The sequence below is a fragment of the Acyrthosiphon pisum genome, chromosome A2, assembly GCF_005508785.2.
Source record: "Acyrthosiphon pisum isolate AL4f chromosome A2, pea_aphid_22Mar2018_4r6ur, whole genome shotgun sequence".
Taxonomy (NCBI): Eukaryota; Metazoa; Arthropoda; class Insecta; order Hemiptera; family Aphididae; genus Acyrthosiphon; species Acyrthosiphon pisum.
In genome coordinates, this window is record NC_042495.1 from 106,680,979 (window position 1) to 106,703,860 (window position 22,882).

The 22,882-nt window shown below is 29.8% G+C and overlaps 1 protein-coding gene across 1 annotated transcript in view; it reads left to right on the top strand.

Annotated features, from left to right (window-relative positions):
* The window catches only part of LOC100166998 (uncharacterized protein), a 79,957-nt gene that overhangs the window by 18,063 nt on the left and 39,012 nt on the right, over nucleotides 1–22,882 (top strand). The window contains exons 2-3 of the mRNA NM_001246067.2: nucleotides 17,911–18,046; nucleotides 21,157–21,299. Coding sequence (NP_001232996.1) covers nucleotides 17,911–18,046; nucleotides 21,157–21,299 — 279 coding nt within the window. The remainder of the gene's footprint in view (nucleotides 1–17,910; nucleotides 18,047–21,156; nucleotides 21,300–22,882) is intronic.

Here is a 22,882-nt window from a genome sequence, read left to right on the forward strand (position 1 = left end):
CCCCCCTAAATGCGGCCCTGCGTGTGATGTTTACTATAATAAAACAAATCAAAAAAAAAAAATTCCTGAGAATATGTACTTATCGTCCACTACAGGCTATAACAACGACTGTTTGGTCACTTTTATACAATTCTTTATATTTATACAATACACAATTGATATAACCACCGTTATATAATATATTAAGGGTTCCAATCATCCATACCATATTATCACGATAGCCATTCCCTCTTCCCATTTTACGATCCAAGTTCTTAATGAACGATCCATTTGTTAGAGCTATGCGCTCTTTGATGTTGATATTTTGATACATTTATTTTTGTTATATTAAGTTAATTATTTCCATTATATTTTACCGTTGTAATTACCTAGAAGTACATTGTTATAGCCATTGGTACCATTGTAAGTAGCCGATCGGTGTATTCTATAATATGTATATAAAGTATAAATTAAAAGTAAAATAAAATATTACCTACACTACTAACGATGGTGTATGATAGGTACAAGTTATTTGATTACAACAATTTAAAACAACAAAATGTGGTCACACGTGAACAACCTTCAAAAATAAATAGGTACATATTATGTAATTTACAAATACATAATTCGTAAATATTAGGGTTGGGCGATACATATTTGTACCGATACCCGATATTCCGATATATGCAACTGATAAAAAACCGATACCCGATATATTTGAAAACCAACATTTTCAGCATAAACAATGCACTGATATTAAAATGTCACCGATACTATCAACCGAAATAATATTATCATTTTACATTTAACTATTACAATTTATAATCAATGCTGATAGATTTGGTTTTTTTTTTTTTGGTATCGGTTCAAATATCGGTTTAAAAAAAAAAACCGATACCGATAAACCCGATACCACCAATATCGGCCGATATCGAGTATCGGTTTTAGTATCGGCCCATCCCCAGTAAATATTCTGTTTTCGAAAAGTTAAAATCGTACAACATACATAGGTACACTACATACGTCGAGGTTTATATAAATGTAAATATTTAAACCGTGTGTGTTCACAACGATTTTTAACTGCATATTTAAAAGTGCCTATACGTAGCCGACGTCGACGTGTGATGTGCATTATGATAAAACAAATTTAAAAAAATTCCCGAGGACATGTACCTACGCATCGTTTACGCTCTGAAAATTATGACAACAAATGTTTTTGTCACTTTTATACTGCAATACACGATTGATCTAATCACCGTAATATTACCTACACGGCTAACAATGACGGTGTATCGTGAAAGTTATTTGATTACAACAATTTAAAACAACAAAATGTGGTCACACGCTACGTCATCCCCGAACAGACATCCCGCAACGAATGGTTAAAAATAAATAGGCACCTATACTTATACGAATCCAAAATGTGTAAATATTATTCTGTTTTTGAAAAGTTAAAATCGCACAACGTATCTACTACATTGCGTACGGGGCTTATATAAATGTAAATATTTAAACCGTGTGCCTTCGTAAAAATGTGTAACCGCACAATTATTATTAGTCGCTTGTGCGTATGCGATATTTACAGCCATTATTTATTTCGACATAATATGCACATTGTACTAGGTAGATTCAAGGAATGGAAAACATCGGTACAAATGAGAAAATTATTAACACACCTATAAACACCGTCACGCCGAATAAACACTCGGACCATGGCCGAACAATTTAAAATGAAATAACCTGATTGTCGTAACGGTTGTTTTCGAAGTAAAAAAAATAAAAAAAATACGAAATTAATCGTCGAAGGGAAATTCCCGTAATTGAAAATAACTTAAACTTTTCCATATTATTAACTTTGTCGACGACTTTCTAATTATTTTGTCATTCCTTTGAACGGATTTAATTACATTATTACCGATTGGCCGTTAAAAACTTTTTGTTTCAGACAAAAATGTTTCATCTATATACTAAAATATATAACAATAATAATTGTTGGAGCTAAACACAGAAAGATAAATATCCTATGGTAATAAATTATTATTATTTTGACAAGCAAGTATTTTTAAAATGTTACAAATTAAAATAAAGTTCAATTAATTTCCACAATATATATAAGTGAGCATTATTATTTACTCATATATACATATACTTATACGCATATATAATAATTTAATTAACAACCACTGTCCAGTTTCGTTTTAAAATCGCTAATTGAGTTTTATAAAAAATTATAGTATGTCAAGCACTTATAAAACGATTTATTTAATATCATTTTTTTTTTAATTCTTCGTTATTTAGATAGCTATAATTTGAAATACCATTACTTGGAAAACATTTTTAAAACTGAATTTCAATGGATAGAAATCGTTGTTTAGTTATGTGGAGCTACGGTATTAAGTATTTTGTTTTTATTTTTACTCCATATTTTTTTTCGTAAAGTATGTTTAATTCCAATCATTATAATTTTAAACTTGCATGTAAAATAATAATAACGAACATTTTTAAACAAAATGCTAACCATTGCTGTTTTATTTATTCAAAATTATTTGGATATAATACGCTTAAGTATAGAATGTGCAGTCTATAGTCTATACTATAGATAATTAGATACTTCAACAAAAAATAGCTTATAACTTTTTATTTCGAATTTTTGAGTTTGATATAAATTACTTATTAAAATGTCCCTCTATTAAATATGCAACGCATAAAATTAAAAACAAGAATAAAGTTTTACATTTTTTAGTACAATTTAATCTATTTTTATTTTTTGTTTTATGGAGTAAACTTGTTAGATAGGTAGTAAATTAATTTTGAAAGAAAAATTTATTTAAGAGTATTTTCAGTTTAGCCATGGTTTGTTTAATTTATGGTTAGTATCATTTTATGTACATAATTCAAGAATACTATACAACCAAAAACATTTTACAGAAATTTCCATTTTATCCTGGAACGGTATATAATCATAGAAATGTAGGGTTGATTCATTTCAATTCGTGCATTGAAATTTGTACACATTTTACATTAAAGGTAGGTACCCTAGGATTTCCATAATTCATATTATTTTAAACACGCATTAGAACACACGCACAAACAGAAGAATTTTAACATAACTGAAAAGACCAAATAACAATATGGCGAGTACCAGCATCTGCTAATCAACATTTTAATTGAAACTCAAAAGGGTGATTTTTAAATTAATTTTATAATAATATATTTTGATAAACAATAGCGGTACATAATCACCATAAACTTTGTTTTAATGTATTATAATATGCATTATAAATAGCGCATATACATATGTACACATATTATACATTGTATTTGTTTGGTTCCAAATAAAAATGTATCACTAATTTTTTAATATTTGTCAACACGTACAATTTTTTTTATTGAATTCATCATTGGTAAAATTACTGATCCCCGGCTAGTATAGTATTTAGATTTTAGATAATCATATTTTATTTAGACGATCATACAAATTTCAGTTTCATAGAAAATACGCATTGCTAGTTGCTACTGTAAATTCTAATGTAAGAAACCATCATACACGTAAATACTAATCAGTCGTCAACATTTGGGCATAACCGTTTAAAATTCACTGATCAACAATTAATTTTTAAAAAAAAACCGCTTGGTTCTCGTTTTGTTTTTGTGGTTTTCTGCAACCGTTCAGCGTGAATTTGCGCTCAGTTAAATACTGGAAAACTAATTATCCTGTCTACTGAAACGTTGAAACATAAAATACAAGTGGGTAGCTATTTTATACATTATAAAACAAAAACACACAGTATGACGTACCACGACGTACAATATCTGGGTAGTAGGTATTAAGCTATTAAATATCTTTAAACAAGTGTCTTATCGTGTAATAATTGTGTTACTCTCTGATGTCGACAGAGCTTATAGTTCAATGATAAATGACGTACCATACGTTATATGTTACATTTTTCATCAAAATAATAATATGTTCTATGACGGGTTCGACGTATTTTCCGGAGATATCAAATCAATTAATACAATTAATATAATTTATCCCGTAGGTTTACTGCACAGGCTTAGGGTTATTGTTATTATTATTGGATTCCCGGAATCTCGTGCCGATCATATAAACCGTTCGCGGGCGCCTACGTAGGTATATAATATTATATCTGTCATTCGCCACGATATTTGATTGCGTCTAATATACGTATGGAAATAACAAACGTAATAATATGCGTATACTGCAGATTTACTCACACTCGAGTGAGGCGCCTTTAAAAAATGTCCCGTTTTTAACAACAAAAAAAAAAACCGACGACGAACAATGTACACACGTGAGTTTCCACCGATTTAATATTTCGATGACGTGTGCAAATATTATATTGACAGTAATTATAGACGTTTTTGTGTTTTACCGATCGATTTAAATACTATTATTCTAAAAATTTACGTCGGACGTCGAATTATTATATTTATATAAATTATTATATTGCATCCATTTCGTTCGATTATATGCATTTCGAACGCGGTCGATTTGTGTTGCTAATGCCCTTTTAACGACGCTTATTGTGAACGACCACGGTAGTAGTAGAAGTCAGGACTTATGCAAAGGCACGCGTTCTACCTTTTATCGAAACGCCGTACAATGCGTGATATAATAATATCCATTTAAATGGGGATACTAAATGAAAAAAACGATGTTTTTTTGTAATCCAGGCGCGTCAGTCACGTCCTATTTTTTTGTTTTTTTTTTTAACGAAACCATCACTGGTGCTCGCTCGTAACTCTCGTGATGTTTTATATTATATAATATAATACATTACATGACCGATGTGTATCGGCTAATCCAACACACGAAAACAAAATATGTATTCAAGCAATATCCGACGCAAAAAGGATTTTTATCATTAAAAACAATTATTATTTGACGAGAAACTAAAAATACAAAAAAAAATAAACCTGTAACGTGACATCAAAAACAAATTTTTAAATCGCGTTCAACGCATAACATTTTTGAATCCATTATTTGGCAGCTATTAAGTCAATTTTTATATTATTATTATTATAGTTATTATTTATTAGAAACGCTGTGCCATTTCGACGTTGGACTAATATAGTAATAAATTAATTTACTTAATAAGAAGGTAATTTTCGATTCCTGGGTGCCTAGGTTCTATTGGTGGTAACTACTAACAAATACAAAAAAAACTAAATTATATAATATTATTGTAAATTATAAGTCATTATATGGTACTTGAGGTAATAAGAACGATTACATATTATATGTTTGTGTGTCGTCGCCCACGATGTTTATGTCTTAAATAGCAATATTACATTTTATATCCGTTAGTCGGCACTGTGTATAGGCAATTTCGGTACACCGGCGTGTAGGTGGCCAATATCACGATCAAATTATTATATTTTATAATCTGAGCCGATAACTTTGTTTGAGACCAACGATTAATTGCGAATAGCGGATTCGTATATTTCAAGCGACGTGTGACTGCTTGAGTTACACCATATGGTTGTGAGTATTCGTGTAATGAATCCTTAGTCATAGGTTCTGTTTTTAATTTTGATAAACGATGATGTTGTACAAATATTATAAACTGTAATAAGACATCATAAGATTAATATTATAAGATAGTCCATTTACAATTAATCATTTTGTTTGCACAAACACCGGACACACACGCGTTTGGTGGGGGGAGGGGGGAGGGGTGAAAGCGGAGGGATGGGTTTTTGTGTCCGGCCACTCGAAATATCAGAAAACTAAAAAATAAAAAATAGAGCACCATTAATTCACAACGACTATACCTACACAAAGGTTATGACATTTTTTTCAATACATAATACGCGCGCATGCGCACATTAGATTATAATATTATCATCATGATGTCGGATAAAAAATGTTTTTACACGCGCCGTCGACCCGTCGGACTGTTGATGTTTTTCTATTCCCGATAAATATATTACGGTCGAATTCACGCCCGTCCACGCGAGTCGTTTATTACATAGACGTGCAAACGTATATCGTTATTATGCGTACGGTCGCATTATATAGTGTTTTCCTGATGTACGATCGGGCCCAAAAGAGCGGTCGTGTGTTATTTTTTATATCATATTTTCTTCCCTCTTTTCTTTCCAGTCGTACGCGTCGCAGGCGAAACACCACGTCCAACGACGACGACTGGAAATATATAAAGTACCTACGCGATTTGCAAAAACTGTCTGTCCGTCCGTCCGACCGACCGCTCTATTCGCTCGGATTCGCGTGTGACTGATTCTGTCGTGTTTCGTGTGCCAAACGCTTTTTGAAATATTACGGTATAATAATGATAATATATTATACGCGTGCACGGTTTTGCGCCCGTCTCTCGCATTATTGTATAACAAACGATACCGGAGTTCGGCCTCGGGCATAACCCGTTCGAATCCATTACCATAACAGTATTGTACACGGAAGAACCTATATATTGTAGAGTGTTCGCGGTATATGTATGAGCGAGCCGTGTCTGGAGGATTAGACCAAGTCAACATCTAATGACCCCGATCGGTGGCCCGCGAAACGTCGAAACAAAATAATAGTAACAATACGGAAAAACATAATACAATGTTTCTAAATTACATAATGTATATTATACATCGTATATAATAATATAATATATTGATATGGTTATTGATTCTAACTCAAGGACTGGGATCAATATACTGATGGAAAGGAACAAGTTAAAATATGAAGAAATAAAAAGTCTGAGATTTCGTTAGGTACCTATGTTGCGAGTCAATTATTGTCGTATTGAATTGGCCATGGTACAAAATATGTGTCGTATACTTTAGGTTAATAAGTCGCAGACATTACAAATTTACAAAATTAAATTGATTTTTTTAATTTATAAGAATTTTAAAATATGTATTACGCACTATAATAATAATTGTTATGATAAATGTATGCACATTTTAAATTTAAAACATTAATATACGAATAGTTAAATATTTTAATTACCAACCTACTTTTTTATATTTATTTGATGACCAATATGGACTGGGTCCAACGTTACAATGACATCAAGCAGGTATTATATATAAATATATATAGCGTTATGTAACGAAAACAACTTTTAATTAATTTGACCTGCCGGAAAATAGATGGGATGCCCCGTCGAAATGAGCAACTGTCAAATCTTTCTAATGCACCCTTGACATGTTGTATAAGTATATCGATTATAATTATAATATAAACTCTTATATCGAATTTAGAGGGATTTTGTTTTAAGTCCTTCACTGGCGTCTGGCATTATATTCATTTGTTTAATTCTTTAATGGACGTTGTCGCCGTCGTCTAAATTCTTAAAAAACAAAAGAAACTCTGACCTTTTTTTGGACAAATATATTTACAAGACTTAATCGTACATCGTTAATTGTGTTGTTGTGTTCTGTGATATGTGCCATTTACTGATGTATTAAATGAATTGAAATTTCCGAATCAAAGATTATTTTTTATGTTTGTTGAAAGAATAATACTCAAAACACTATTTTCTGCAGTGTCTTAATATCAAAATATTCTAAATACTACATTTATTTTTAGAAATATTCATTCTAAATACATTTAAACAGTATTTTACCCGACATTGTAAACTATATTTTAGTTTAGCGTTTTAACATTTCATTTCAAATTTCAATTGCAGAAATATCTCAATATTTTATAAAATTTGTTGTGAACTTTAATAATACTCGTTAGTTGTGTTTTTTCATACATATTTCTCATAGATAATGACATATACATATATAAATAAATGAAAAATAGTTGACATTTCAAATTTTCAACAAAAATAATCCAATGACGCAAAATATGTAAATACAATATTAAACTATAGAATCATAATAATAGCTATTGTAGTAAAGTAGTTAATGATGATCAATAGTACCACAATTACAAGGTCGACGATAAGTCATTTCTTAGAAGAAAACAAAACTTTAGAACAAGATAAGTCCACGGCATTTAATAGTAAGTTATCCATAAATATTTATATTGAAAAATAAATTCAATGTCTCACATTTGTATGAAACGAAAACTTCAAACACTAGTTTAGCTGAGCCCCTGTAGACGCTTAAATACTGATCCGACACTGTGGACACGTAATATATTATTATATAATTTTATGAAACCATACTTTCAACGTGGTCACAATTATAGGTGCGACGCGTCTATGGTGGAATTTGTGGTTATAACGTATTGGAAAAGCGTGAAAACACGATGCGAAAATAAGCCCACGATAACCAACCACAAGCGTGCCTTCTGGTGTTCTCACGCACTACCTATATATTATTATTATTATATTATTATTATTATTATTATTACAATATAATATAAATTACACGACCCATTATGTATCATTCGCCGGCGGTGCGCCGACGACAGTTTACAATACGCATTATGTTGTCGCTCGCGGTGGCATAGAGTTTAATTTTCTTGCCAATTTGGCACAGCGAAACTTACTCAAGCCGAAGCACGTCGCGTATATATAACAACAGAATAACGGCAAATAACACGCTACGTGTACCCCCCCCCCCCCCCGCCTCGCTCCCTAAAAAAACTCCATCGTCACCTGCGAAACGATACCGTCGTCGTATGACGTGAGCACATATTATATTATATATTTATATGTGTTTCGTCGAAGCGTTTTCGTCGCCACGATTTTTGACAAATAATAAATCTTTAAAAGAAATAAAATGCACTCACTCGTAATTAGACGATAGAACCTTATGATTACCTACATTATATACGGAGTGGTTTATTTTACGCAGTAGTTAACAACGTTTTTTTACTCAACGTCTCGATGCTCCCATTTAGGATTTCAATATATATCAGCACCCCCCATCCATTTTAAAAAACACCAGTGATTTTTTTTTTTGGTTATACACACGACATGTAGATATAGCCGGTAGGTACTTAATGTTGCATCCCTAATTTAGAATTATTATCATTTGATGTACCTATGACATTCGTAATTAGAATTATAATAATATAGTGTATTACAATATAGCGTCAGACTAATTCATAAATCATATAACTCCATATTGACTAGTTTTCAGGAGAAAGGAATTTTCTAGTTTGTTAAAATAATTACATCGGGGATGTAATGCTCGGAGATACCGATACGAAAATTTCTAATTATCAATTTCATGGAGGATAAAAATATGTTACAATTCCAATTACAGCTTTATCATACGACGCAGTTTTTTTTTCTTAATTTTAATCACAAATAATCCCAAAATCGCATTTTTGGAGTTTAGACAATTGCGAATTAGGCCAACGTTAAGTATTACACTATATTATACTGCCTTAAGTTAAATGGATCAACTTATAATATAGGTATTATTATTCTTGTAGTACTTGTAATCTAAATTATTCTGTGCACAATACAAACCTTATGAGGAGCAGGTAATAATAATATACACAAATATTAATATTTATACTCGCGATTTGTGGAGCATGTCTGACAAATCATTTCATTACGATATTAAGTCATATTTAACACAATATGTGAACAATTATGTCATAATAAACGCAACTACGCAAGTGATCAGGACGTATATTGTGTCACGTAGACAGACACCTAAATAGAGAAGAATACCATACATTGATGCAAATTCATACATTTTAAATACGAATTTAAATTTCAATTAATCTAATTTTACCGTCACGAATAAAAAAAACTAACACAATATTATTTTTATATTTAAACATTAAAGTTTTTTTTTTAACCTATAAATAATTGAAATTAATTGTGGTTTTTTTTTTCTGTTGAATATCAAAAAATCGTTAGTCACACTAAACACGTATTGTTATCTCGTAATAATTAATGGGTTCATTAAAAAAGTTTAAAATATACTGGAATTTAGGTGTTGTAATTAAATACTATTTAATCAGTTTGCATGAAAAGTTCTAACTACCAGTTAAGAGCAATTATTATGTTTTACCTATTTTAAAAATGTGTATTCAGAGAATCGGTAAAAATGTATTAAGTAGGTGGTAATAAAATTCCAACATTTTTCAACAATTATTTTAATTTCGGAATATCGGTGTTTTTAATCATCCAGCTTAATACCGCTTGATTGTTTGTGCGATTGTATAACAATTTCGTTTAATATATACCGTTTCGAAGTTAATATGTTAAGAATTCAAGATGAAATCCAATATGGCGTCATTCGTATTTACTGTGCTAGCTATAATATTTTTTTAAGAACGCTTATTTATAGAAATAAGAGGAAAGAATAATTAAATGAAATATTTTATGAGTTCAGACATCTTACTGTCTTTGTATTCCGCATAGCATACATTTCGAAACTTGCATTTGTATTTTTTTAAAGAATTCTTGAAATTTGGTTTTTTTACGATGATACACACTGTAAAAATACGAAAAGAAACATTGTTTAAGTATGAAATTACAATCTTAAATAATGTACACTGTACATCTTTTCCAAGATAACAAAAAAACAAAACATGTTCGGCCAACCCAGATAAACATTTTCTTCGATAGTTGTTTGTAGATTTATTAGTATTCTTGTCCCAAAGCTAATGTGAAAGACAATCCTTGAAAATTCGAAAGTTAGTAAAATAATTTTGTTATGTTTAAAATAAAATTAACAATATTAAAAAAACCATGAACAAAAAGTATAAGAAATAATAAATAATTTTACCAACATAATATTTTTTGGTTTAGTAAAATGAATCTGGAGACTCTAAATTTGGTTATGTCAACATGATACCGAGTTGTATGATCGTTAAAAGTTTAATGAAGTTATATATTTCATAATCACTAACATGATTTCATCTTCATTAAAGTTACCAAGCTACATAATCTAGCTAAATAATTATTAATGACAAAACGAAAAGTTATAAAACCATTTCAAGGATAATAACTAAATAACTAATGAAAATATGTTAATCGGAAAATATGAAAACATGAAAACGTATTTTATAAAATAATTTCTTCAATCCCTACGGTCAGTCAAGACTTATAGTCCATGTTCAAATTTAGGAATCAGATCGTTGATAATGTAGGTCTTACATAATGATGTAAATATTATCGAAAAAAAAATGATAGAATGTTGGCTCGACGTTTATAGGGCAAACAGACTATCACTGCTGTGGCAAATGATGAATGACTAAACATTTGGAGTTTTTGCCATTCCCATTTAATCATAAATAAATAATTTGTGAATATTTTTAAAGATGAGATTATTTACCGTTAGTGTGGACCAATAACATTATATTCCAAATTTATAACAGAGCGTTCTGTGAAACAATAATACCGAAATTGATGACTTTACTTTTTTACGAATAAAAAAATGTTGATTCTATTTTGAATAAGCTTCTTCCAACTCGTTTCTCTCAAATCCTGTATTAATAAAACTTTATTAAATGTTTTCACTGTGTTGTGTGTTTTATCGTATATTTGATTGTGCCAAACAAACTAAAATATAATATAAAATTTTTAAAATGCAAAAATATAATAATAATCCACAGAAAACCATAATTTTTTCTACATCATGACTTATCTAAATCTAACAATTCGTTTTAATTATTAGTATAATTTATAAAACCAGAATTCTCATACTACAAGGAACTGATATTATAATATTAGATTAAGATACCATAGGAATAATTATTAAAATATAACAGAATACCAACGGGATACAAAGAGTTGGATTACATTTTAGAACGAATAATTACTACGGTCTACGGAGATTATGTCATAACTGAATATGGTTTCGTCCCTCAAGTCCTCGGGAGGAACCGTTTAGGGACTGTTCTGATTGTAATGTACGGAAGTACGGAATATTATATTATTCTTCTTTGTTCTTCTATATGTTTGAAATTCAAAGTCAAGTATTTTTATTAAAGTTAAACGTGAGTATGCCGATGACGTGATTTTGTTTACGATAAAAAAAAAGTAATTCGAAATAATACCGTTTTGTGGTACTTGTTTAAGGTCTTAGTAGATTATTAAAATATATGACTATTTATGTATAATAATAAATTATTCCTTATTGGATTTGAGTACGGTCAACGCAGTAGGAGTTAGTTCTCAATAATTGAAGATTTGGAAGCAACAACAATAGCCACCTATATATTAAAATTGATTTCTGGTTGCACTCTATTAAGAAAAAAATTGCGTCAGTTGTTCGTTATTATACTGCCACAATTAGTTAGAAGATAATCTTAATTTTTTTACACAAATATTTAATGCACTAAGAGTGAAAATCGTAATTAATTTCATCTTAATATTTAACATTTTATATTTTAAAGATGTGGATTATTTAGAATGAATAATTATTACTACGGTCTGCGAAGATTACGCCATGACTGAATATGGTTTAGTCCCTCAAGTTCTCTGGGGGGAACCATTTAGTGACTGTTTCTGAACAGTTTATGGAATATTATTTATGTATAGTCTAAACAGAATAATGGTCTTCTGTATGTTTGAAATTTCCATCAAGTATTGTTATTTAGTCAAACGCGAGTATGTCAATGACGTGATGTTGTCTAAGACAAAAAAATCAATTCGAAATAATATAATTTTGTGGTGCATATATAATGACGGTCTAAGTAAATGATTAAAATATACGACCGTTAATATAATAATAAATTATTCCTTGGATTTGAGTACGAACTGTCGTTCCAGGAATAAGGTTTCGATAATAATTATCCTGCAGCAACTATAATTTGTAGATTATTACCTTACCTTGATTTTATTTTACAGATAATCTTCGATGTCCTAATAGAATGAAAATGATAATTTATTGGTATCTTAGTATATATTTTATACTATTTTATGTTTTAAAAAACATATAGCGTGTAGGTTTGTCAATTCCATCGTATTGTCCCATGGTCGGAGCTAGATGACATTTCAATATAAAATAGCAATGGATTACCATAATATTAGTAATATTACTATTATATTCCTGTTGAATAACATTATTTATTAATCTCAAATAATAACCATTTAAAATAACAGCTCTATATATCAGTATTCAATATTGTTAAAATAACATAATTTAATTTTTTTTTACTTAGTATTTTGGACAAAAAACTGTAGTGACAATAACGCGTTATGGTTTACTGTCATCATAATATTACAATCGCAATGCAATAAACAAATACATGATATAATATAATAACATACAAGTACACATACGTGTCGTTAAAAAAATAATTTCTATTGATATCATTTACATTTGATAAACAAGAACATCTGAACATCTTGATACGTTTTTTAAAACCCAATCAATCAACTTGCCCCGATTCCCCTATATAATGACCGTAGTTTTTGATTTGTCGTTAAATATTAAGCATATTTACGAGAATTTCTTAGGTCTCAACAATCAGTACGTATCCACGTGAACAATTGCAGGAATATGTAGATTATACTCGGCGTAAGTATTCCGTTCGATAATCGTTTAAGTGGAGAAACGTGTGTGTTCGTAAGGGCACGTTTCAATGATTGGGTTTGATCTGCAAGTGTGTCTTATGTTTAATTGCATTATCATGTCACAAATAGAGACGTATTGGGAATGGTACACTTTTACGCTTGTCTCGTCGACTGAATTATTGTAACGCCTTAATACTTATGAACACATATTATAATATATAATGTACACGTAGGATCCGAGTGAATGGTGAAGTCTATAGTCTGTTTATCAATAACGTTGATTGCGTTCGGTATTAACCTGTCCCGTTTTATTCTCCATTAATGGAATTGCCGCTCATATATGTGGGCACTGGACAGGTATATACGAATAATATTATTACGGATTAATTTTTAATAATAAAAAAAAAATGTTATGGTGACATTTCGACATCCATTAAGCTCTCTTTGGGGCATAAAAACGACACGAATAAAGTTATAACAACAATATAGTGAATTTACCTATACGTTTTTCATTTTTTTTTTCATTAACAACCCTTTAGTTGTAAAACTCCTATGAACTTGAAATAATGTTTTTGAAAAAATATATTTATATATTATATTATTATGGTACCTGCTGCAGTATAATTATTGAGAGAATTATATTTTCGTGTTTCAGTTTCAATTGTTTTTTGTTTGTTCGTTACTATAGTAGATATAATATAATTACCATTTAAATTCCAATAAATACTGACAACTTTTAAACTGGGCAGGTTTAAGCACCTAAAAATAACAAAATACAAAACATTTCATATTCATATTATATTCAAAACGAACTGTTTTTGATATTTTTTTATATTTTTAAAAGCTGTTAAATTATTTCGAACCAAACGATCAGATAATCATAATCAAAATAAAACTATATAAAAATATAATAGAAAGTAACAATGTTACGTTTATTATAATATATTATTGTAGTATACGATCTTCATATATATTTTTAACTATTTTAAATGTATTTAATTACTTTTGGATGAGTAACAAACTGCACGTTTTCTCAATGATATTATCATCTAATGTAATATTTAATATTTCGTTACTTTTGTTTAATCTAAAACGAAATACTATTTTTTTTTTTACTAGAACAAATAAGAATACAATCGGTAATAACATTTTTTACAATAGGTAATATGGGGCCTTAGGGGGTGGGGGGGTACAAGTATACAGGACTGGACGGCATGATAGAAGGGAGGGGGTCCAATGACCCTACTTCATTAATGTATTACTTAAAAACCAAATATATGTCTATATATTGTAAGTAATATTATATTTTAATATAATTAATAGCTTCCTATCACATAACTTATTTAATTATAAAATTCCAGTGTTGATTGCTGAAACTTACTGTCAACTTAATTAGTTAAATACTACAAAATGTATGAAATAGCTATTGAATAATGTTATGTATTTTGTACAACAAACGTCCCTTGAATTTAAAAACATAATTAACAAGCCGGGGATCAATTAATTTTTATAAAACTCTCTCGTAAAATAATTTAAAATGTAATTAATTAGGTGTGCATTAATGAAATATTAATAATTTATTGCAATTAAATTTAAAAAACGTTTGATTGGCGTAATAACAGGTATCTTATCAAAAATGTAAAGAGGTACATAGGGTCCTCGGAGGTACGTTAATAATTAATATTTATTAATTTATTATTAATTAATGTTTCCACGAATAGCACAAATTAAACACATTTCGGACAGGATACAACAGGTTAATAATGAAATTTAATTTTGATCACTCATTCCGATTCGCTTAGCTTGGTGCACAACTATAATGGTATCTATACTGTTATAAGTATAACGGTTGAAAACAACGATAACAATTCCAAGGACTTGCGCTGATATTTGAACAGTTGTCTTAAGTTTTTCTTTGTTTCACTCGTAGAAACTATGGGGGAAGATAACAATCGAAAAATGGCTCATTCAAAGTGCTATGTAGCCTCTAATAATAACCAATCTTTATAAGAGCGCTACGTGAAAGTTTTCGAGCACTTCTTCCACAGCTCTAGCCATGCAAGTACCTATTAACGGGAAAATATAGAATAAATATTTTGAAATTGTGTAGTAAGACAATGCTGCATTTTTCGCTTGTAATATTATATCATATCATATCATACTTATTTCCACAAATGTGTATACGAGGCCTACACCACAAACAAAAACTATCGTGGAAGGCGTATATTATAAACGTAGGTATTATGAAAATGATTCGAGTGTGATATTATTTTGATTTAATGTCGTCTGTAAACATAAGCGTGCGCACAGGGGGGGCTGGGTGGGCCGTGGCCCACCCTGCGAGACGTACCGAAATTTGTATACATAGTAATTTAAACATCACAATTTTTGATTTTTTTAAATCATAAAACATTAATTAAGTAGGTGAAAAAAAACATTGATAATCAATGATAATAAATTAAATGTCTTTAAAAATAAAATTGATAACATATTACCATTACAGATTGCGAAATTGTATTTATTTAAAATTTAAAACCGTGTTGACAATTAAAATATTTCTTATTTAAATTTTAAAAAATATATATCTGTTTTTTATCATATGAATGATTTGTGCCTTAAATAATGGGTGGTTACGAGTAGGTAAATTAAAGTATAATTGTTTCTTCCATCAGAGTTCAGGTTTCTTAATCTTTATTGACTTGGCCCACCCTGCCACAAATGTCTGCGCACGCCTATGTCTAAATAATAAAATCAAAGCGTTCTAGGTACCTACATCTGTTTATTAACTATGATATTTTAGTTAATAAAAACTTAACGCCATCGCAAATGATTCGGTTTTTGCCTTTTGGACACCTAATTAATTATTGTTGTTTCCAATTTTTGTGATAACATAATCAGACGCGCACGTTTCAAATACATCGTGCGAAAAGCACAACAATATTAAATCGTTTTGTACGTTTAGCATCATTATTCATCGCGGGTGCATAGCAAAATCTTGAACTTTAAAACATTGATCGTCAATATCTTGAACCGACATAAAAATAATAATTCCGACAAAATATTGAATATGCAAATCGTTGAATGGCAAAATCTTGAACAGCAAAATCTTGAATAAATAATTCCGACCAAATATTGAATATACAAACCATTGAATGGCAAAATCTTGAATATATAAATCATCAAAAGGCAATATCTTGAACGTTAAAATCTTGAATTTTTTAAGGGGCTTGCATGTCCGGTATAGAGTGGACTCTTTACTCATACAGTGATGCCATGCTAGCGGCACTCGTCGCTTCGCTCCTCGGCGCCGTCGCTCCGCTCCGCAAATCGAAAATATCCCCCGACTTGCTGTGCAACACCACGTCAAGTTGGTCACAGGGTAACCACAGGTTAACCACTGTACGTACAACCACTCTTATCGGTCCTTATCATTTTTCGGACAAGTGCGCATTGGGACAAAAATATTTTGGGTGAATTTGGATACTCCCGGAATTATTAATTCAAGATTTTGACGTTCAAGATATTGCCTTTCAAGATTTTTCCGTTCAATATATTGCTTTTCAAAATTTTACCATTCAGTGATTTCCATTTTCAAGATTTTATTGGAATTATTAATTCAAGATATAGCCTTTCACGATTTTGCCATTCAACTGTTTGAATATTCAAGATTTATTTATTCAAGATTTCGCTGTTCTTGCAAATACTGTTGTCAAGATATCGACGTTCAATGTCTTGAAGTTCAAGATTTTGAAGGCCTCCCTTCATCGCGACTTGGCCAGACTAGCAAATCAAAAAATATCAATAATAGATAATAATTATATAATATTATATACCTACGTCGAAGCGTATACGTCTGTATAATAATTGCATTATAATGAGTGTCACCGAAGCGGTTTTACCCTCTTAGAGTCTTAGCATATTGCTGCAACGTCCGCTGGAGATTTCCGACAAGTTATTTTATTACAAAAGATACCTCCTAATCGAGATTGATTACAATTACATTTCGAAAAAAACATTACTTAGGGGGAGGGGGGAAGTGTTGCTTACTCGCATATAATATGTATTATAAAGACTGTTCGAACTCGAAAATATTATGATATGTTTTCGTTTTCCAAATACCGCATGCCACGCGACTCAATAATAATAATTTATTCAAAGACCCGACTCGAGTTTCGTGTGTACCAGTAGGTATGTATAGTGTGTTTGTTCCTTGAAATGTTTATTGCGCAACCTTTGTGTTCCCGGTGCAGTTATTATCGAATAAATGAAACGAACGGTGACGTATTTTCCCCCGAACCTCCCGCTGCGAACTGAATATTTTCACTGCTGGTGAGAAGAATATTTAAGTGTCTGTGCATTAACAAGACGTAACAACTGTGAAACACGCAAAATATTTTAAACTTAACACGTGTGTCACACACTTCCCGGCGGCGGCCGGAGTGGACTATAAAACGTTCGTCGGACAGAGTTATATAATACGACGTTTACAAACAATTATTTATTTCTTTTCCAGACGGAGATTACAGTGACCCAGATGTGCTGTGTAAAACCAGTCTGGACACTTGTCTGAAGAACGTGTCCGTTCTATTGGATCACACAGGTCTGAACGGTATTCCGAAATCGAAGGCTGACGTGGACGTAGTTTGCAAGTAATGACACACTAAAGTGTGGTGATCGTGCGACATAAACGTAACACGCTACACGATATTTTCCACTTCGAAGAAAATTTATGAATTATAAATATATTTTTTTTTTGTTTCAGCACAATAATTATATTATACTATAATAATAACAATAATACAATTAAGTGCTGATACGTATACCACAGAGGCGCCATTTGGGGGGGGGGGGCAGGGTGTGCACTCGCACACCCTGTAATTTTGCTGTCCACAATTGGCCTAGGCCTAATTAATACTATGGCCAGATGGCCTTCAGTTTGCCAATCTTTAATTGTGCATGCACCGCAGCTATTCACTAATAATCATAAATAATATTATAATATTGTGTTCTTTAATTTAATAATTGATAAATTGATATCGGTATCACTTTATCCACTAGCACACACGAATATGTGTAAATGGTAAGTGGCTACTGACAGGGGCGGACTGGCTATTTTTGGCCCGGGGTGCAAAATTAATTAGGGGCCCGTAATTTTTTTTCAAACCTACCTAAATTAGGAAAGAGCCCTTAGTTTTATAAGTAAATATAAAAAAAAATTAAGAATGACATGTTGTTTATTTGTAGAGATGTTGAAATATGTTATTTTATTTGTATTTTGTATAATACCGTATTATACCAGTATTATACCGTATACCGACTGTGGTATCGGATCACAAATACAAACGGGGGCCCGGGGGTATAGCACCCTGGGCCAGTCCGCCCCTGGTTACTGATAGACAAAAGACATAATAATAATAATATGCATCTATTCTATCTAAAAATATCTTTACTATACACTATACTGTATATACACAGAATGTATGAACGGTAAAATGTAATGTGTTAACTATAAAAATATGTTTTTATTAAGTATGTTTTTGATACTGTAATGAATCTGTAATGAAAAACTGAAATCATTAGAACCGTTTTTTAACAATTGGCCTAGAGGTGGGAAAAAATTGGACTCTTTAATTGTTTGCACACCTTAAAAAAAAACTGAAATGGCGCCCCTGGTATACCAACTGAGCTAATCTCGTATCTGGTATACGGAGTTCCTATACCTGGATAGTTACAATATTAATATACAGTTCAAAAGTTCACTTCATTTTTTAGATATAGAATAGCATTGATTAATTTATATTAGGTACCAATATTAACATCAATGTTTCCTTAAATATTTATATTTACACATAACATTTTACACAAATATGTATTAATTAGTAACCATTAATTATTGTGCATTTGCCTAGTGGGATTAGGCAATTCTTACATTTTATTCGTTTCTATGGTCATAAACAAAGCGTTAGAAAAATAAAATACCTGTACCCAGCCCAAAAACATTTTTATGTTAAAAAAAAAAAATCACTTTTATAAATAGTTATATTATTATACATTTTAGTTTCATTTTTGCGGATTTATGAATAAATCCCTATACCTGTTATTGTACTGTTGCCAAACAATATAATTCATAATATATACGCTTAGCGCTGAACGCTCAATGCATATTATCATGACCCCTTAAAATATTATACCTAACTGTTTCGAGTTCATTATAATATTATGTAGGAATGATTCATGACGTATTAATGAAGTTGAATTCTCATTATCAAATATCCGCGAATAGTTTGCAATATTTGTGTTTTAGTTTCATAAACTATATTATGCATTTGCCGCTTGGAAATAATCAGGGAAATCTTTTATTAATATATGAAGTATTTATGACTGTAGCGAAGAGTGTGTTGGTCTGGTCGAACTGCATGCAACGTACAATTTAATTATTAATAATATCAAGAATATAAAATATTAATACACAAATCGAGTGAATAATATATAGACTTGATGAGTGATCGAACGCGCTGATTCATTTATGGGTCTTTACCACTCATTGTTAAGAAAAGTTTTAATTTTTTTGAAAATATTATTTTTACATTAAATGACAATGTAAAATAACATTTTTGAAAGAAAAAACATAATTTTTTGCAATTATTTTGTCATCACTATTATGTTTTTACTTTTTTAAATACCTATATTATTTATTTTTGTTTTCAAGTTGCAATACATTTAGAATATTTTTAGAGTACTTCAACGCATAAAAATATAATTTAAAACGAGTAGTTATTAATATTAATGAGCATGTACCTATTTTATGATCGTAGTAGTCAACCAACATTTAGCGTGGGATACTGCAGAGACACTTGTTCTAACTCAGGGATGGCGAACCTATGTCACGCGTGTATAATTTTTACTTCACTTTCCAAAAAAATAATTGATAATTTGAAACTATCTTTAACTCATTATTGGAATATATCGTAAGATATTGTAATTTTATTGATTAGATTATCAATAAATTCGTTTTTTGCGTTTACGTACAAACGTAGGTACAACAGATAACAGATAGTTTCCGATAACTTACATGACGACTAAAAAAAAAAAAAAGTTCTGCAAAGTTTCTGACACGCGAGGCAAATAAAATCAAACCAAACATTTTGATTTGACACGCAGTTATCAAAAGGTTCGCCATCCCTGTTCTAACTACTCATTTGAAATTTAAATTGTAAGTTTGTATCAAAATACTTATGAAAATATTTTGCTTACTAATATGAAAATAAAAATGTATACGTATTGTCATTCAACGAAGTAAAAACTTAAAAATGATCAAAATAAAAATTGTAAGAAAGTAAAACTTTTTGAAATAATGAGTGTCAACACTAAAATAGTTCACTTTGTATATTATTGACGTATGCGTGCTTATTTAAAATTACAATATTATATATAATCAAAAATGTGTTTAATTTAAATATATTTTTTTTTTTACACTATAAAAAATTTTTAACTCCATAAAATCATAACCATTTATAATGATAGGATGAGTATTATAATATTTAGTTTAATGATGGATTATAATTTATAACAGTCATATTATAATGCTATTTGAAGTCATAATTTATTCCATTCGTTGACAATGGTATTATTTATATTGATGGTGTTGACTGTTGATAAACCTTTTTTGTTGTGATAAATGGATTTGTAATTAAATATAATACTTTAGTATATCTGAATTTCATACAATTATATGATAATTATTATTATGTTTAAATAGAGGGTTCAAAATGGGAATGAAGTGCTTCGATGATTTTTCAAATTTATGTCTATCATTAGAAGAAAAAAACATGGTCAGCGACAACGTAATTGGAGCCAAATATACGTTCAAATTTTTGTGCGACGACGAAACATTTCAAAGAGGTGAATGAAATTAAGTGTATCTAATTTAATTATGATTAATTGGGAAAATGCCTCTTAATATAGATCAAGTCAATTATTTTTTTATTAAGTATTGAAAAAATAAATTACACTAAATTACACCACTTTACATATGAAAATGAGTCTGAGTAAAACGTTAAATTTACTATTTAATATTAATACTAGATATTATAATGTGTTCGTTAACTTATAAAACAATTATTTAAATTGAAATGCTCATAGAAAAAAACGAGTAAACTGTCTTCAATATTATACGAAAATAGTTTTTTAGAATGAAATGTAATCCATGTTTACAAATCAAATATTATTAAAACTCAAAACCTATAATTACACATTACGGTCGATAATCGAACCGGGGTGATTCGTGTAATACCAAATGGTTTTTGAAAACTAATGGGTAATTTCAAAAATACATTACTAGAGTAACTACCAACTGTGTCAAATTGTCAATCTATTAAGAAACTGTAATAATGAAACTTTTAAGGTACACCAATACGAAAAAGTAATTTTAGAGAAAACTGAAATAACATATAATATATATATATTATGATAACTATAAAATCAATATATTCCTCTGTTCACTCGGATGATAAAGCGATGAGCAATATTGCATAAATTAGGACTCTTATAAGATCTTAATAATTTTTTCAAAATAAAAATATACTCTATTTTTAGAAATAATCCAAATTATAAGATCTTATGAATTATTTTAGACAAAAATAATATCTAAAATAAAATATTTTAATTTTCAATTTTACATCATAGCACCTAACTGTAATAAATGTTTTAAACACTTTTAAAAATATATTTTTGTTTGATAAATATAGTGTTAGCGTGACTTTGGAAGTTAGAAGTTAGAACTGTAAACTTAATATCCTATGGGCTTGTAATCAAGGTTTTAAAAGCACGTTATTAAATTAGTTACATAGAAGTAATTTTTATTATAATACTTCAAAGTCCAAAAACTGTCGCCGCTTGTACAAAAACTTTCAAGTTATTTCTTAGAAAAATCTAATTCGTTCTGTACACATTTTACTAGACCAACGTTTAAATAGTGAATGCGGATTCAAACTTTTTTTTCAAATGAATCATCGCTTCATACATTTAATTACATAATTATTATAGAAATAAATCGTTGTTCTGTTGTCCAAGAAAACCTTAGAAACGAGAGGAATTTAGTTAATTTAGTTAGTTTTAAAAATATATAATATTATATTTTAATAACTATTTTATTTTTATGAAACATCATTATGATCATTCTTAGTTATCATTATTTATTCATTGCGTTATATTATAACAGACTGTAGTACTCTGATATTCTCACGGAATCGTAATCATAGAAATAGGGTACCTATACCTATCTACCTACTATTTAAAAATAGTATTTTCCGTTTTTATTTGAGATTTAACTAAGTATTTAGTTTATTTATACATGATCACGATCAAGTACAACGAGAATCTCTATTAAGTGAGTGGTCTGTAAGATTTAAATCCGAACTAACAATATATGTATATACCATATACGTATAGCGTGTACATAATGCTCTTCTGCATGTTACTTGGAT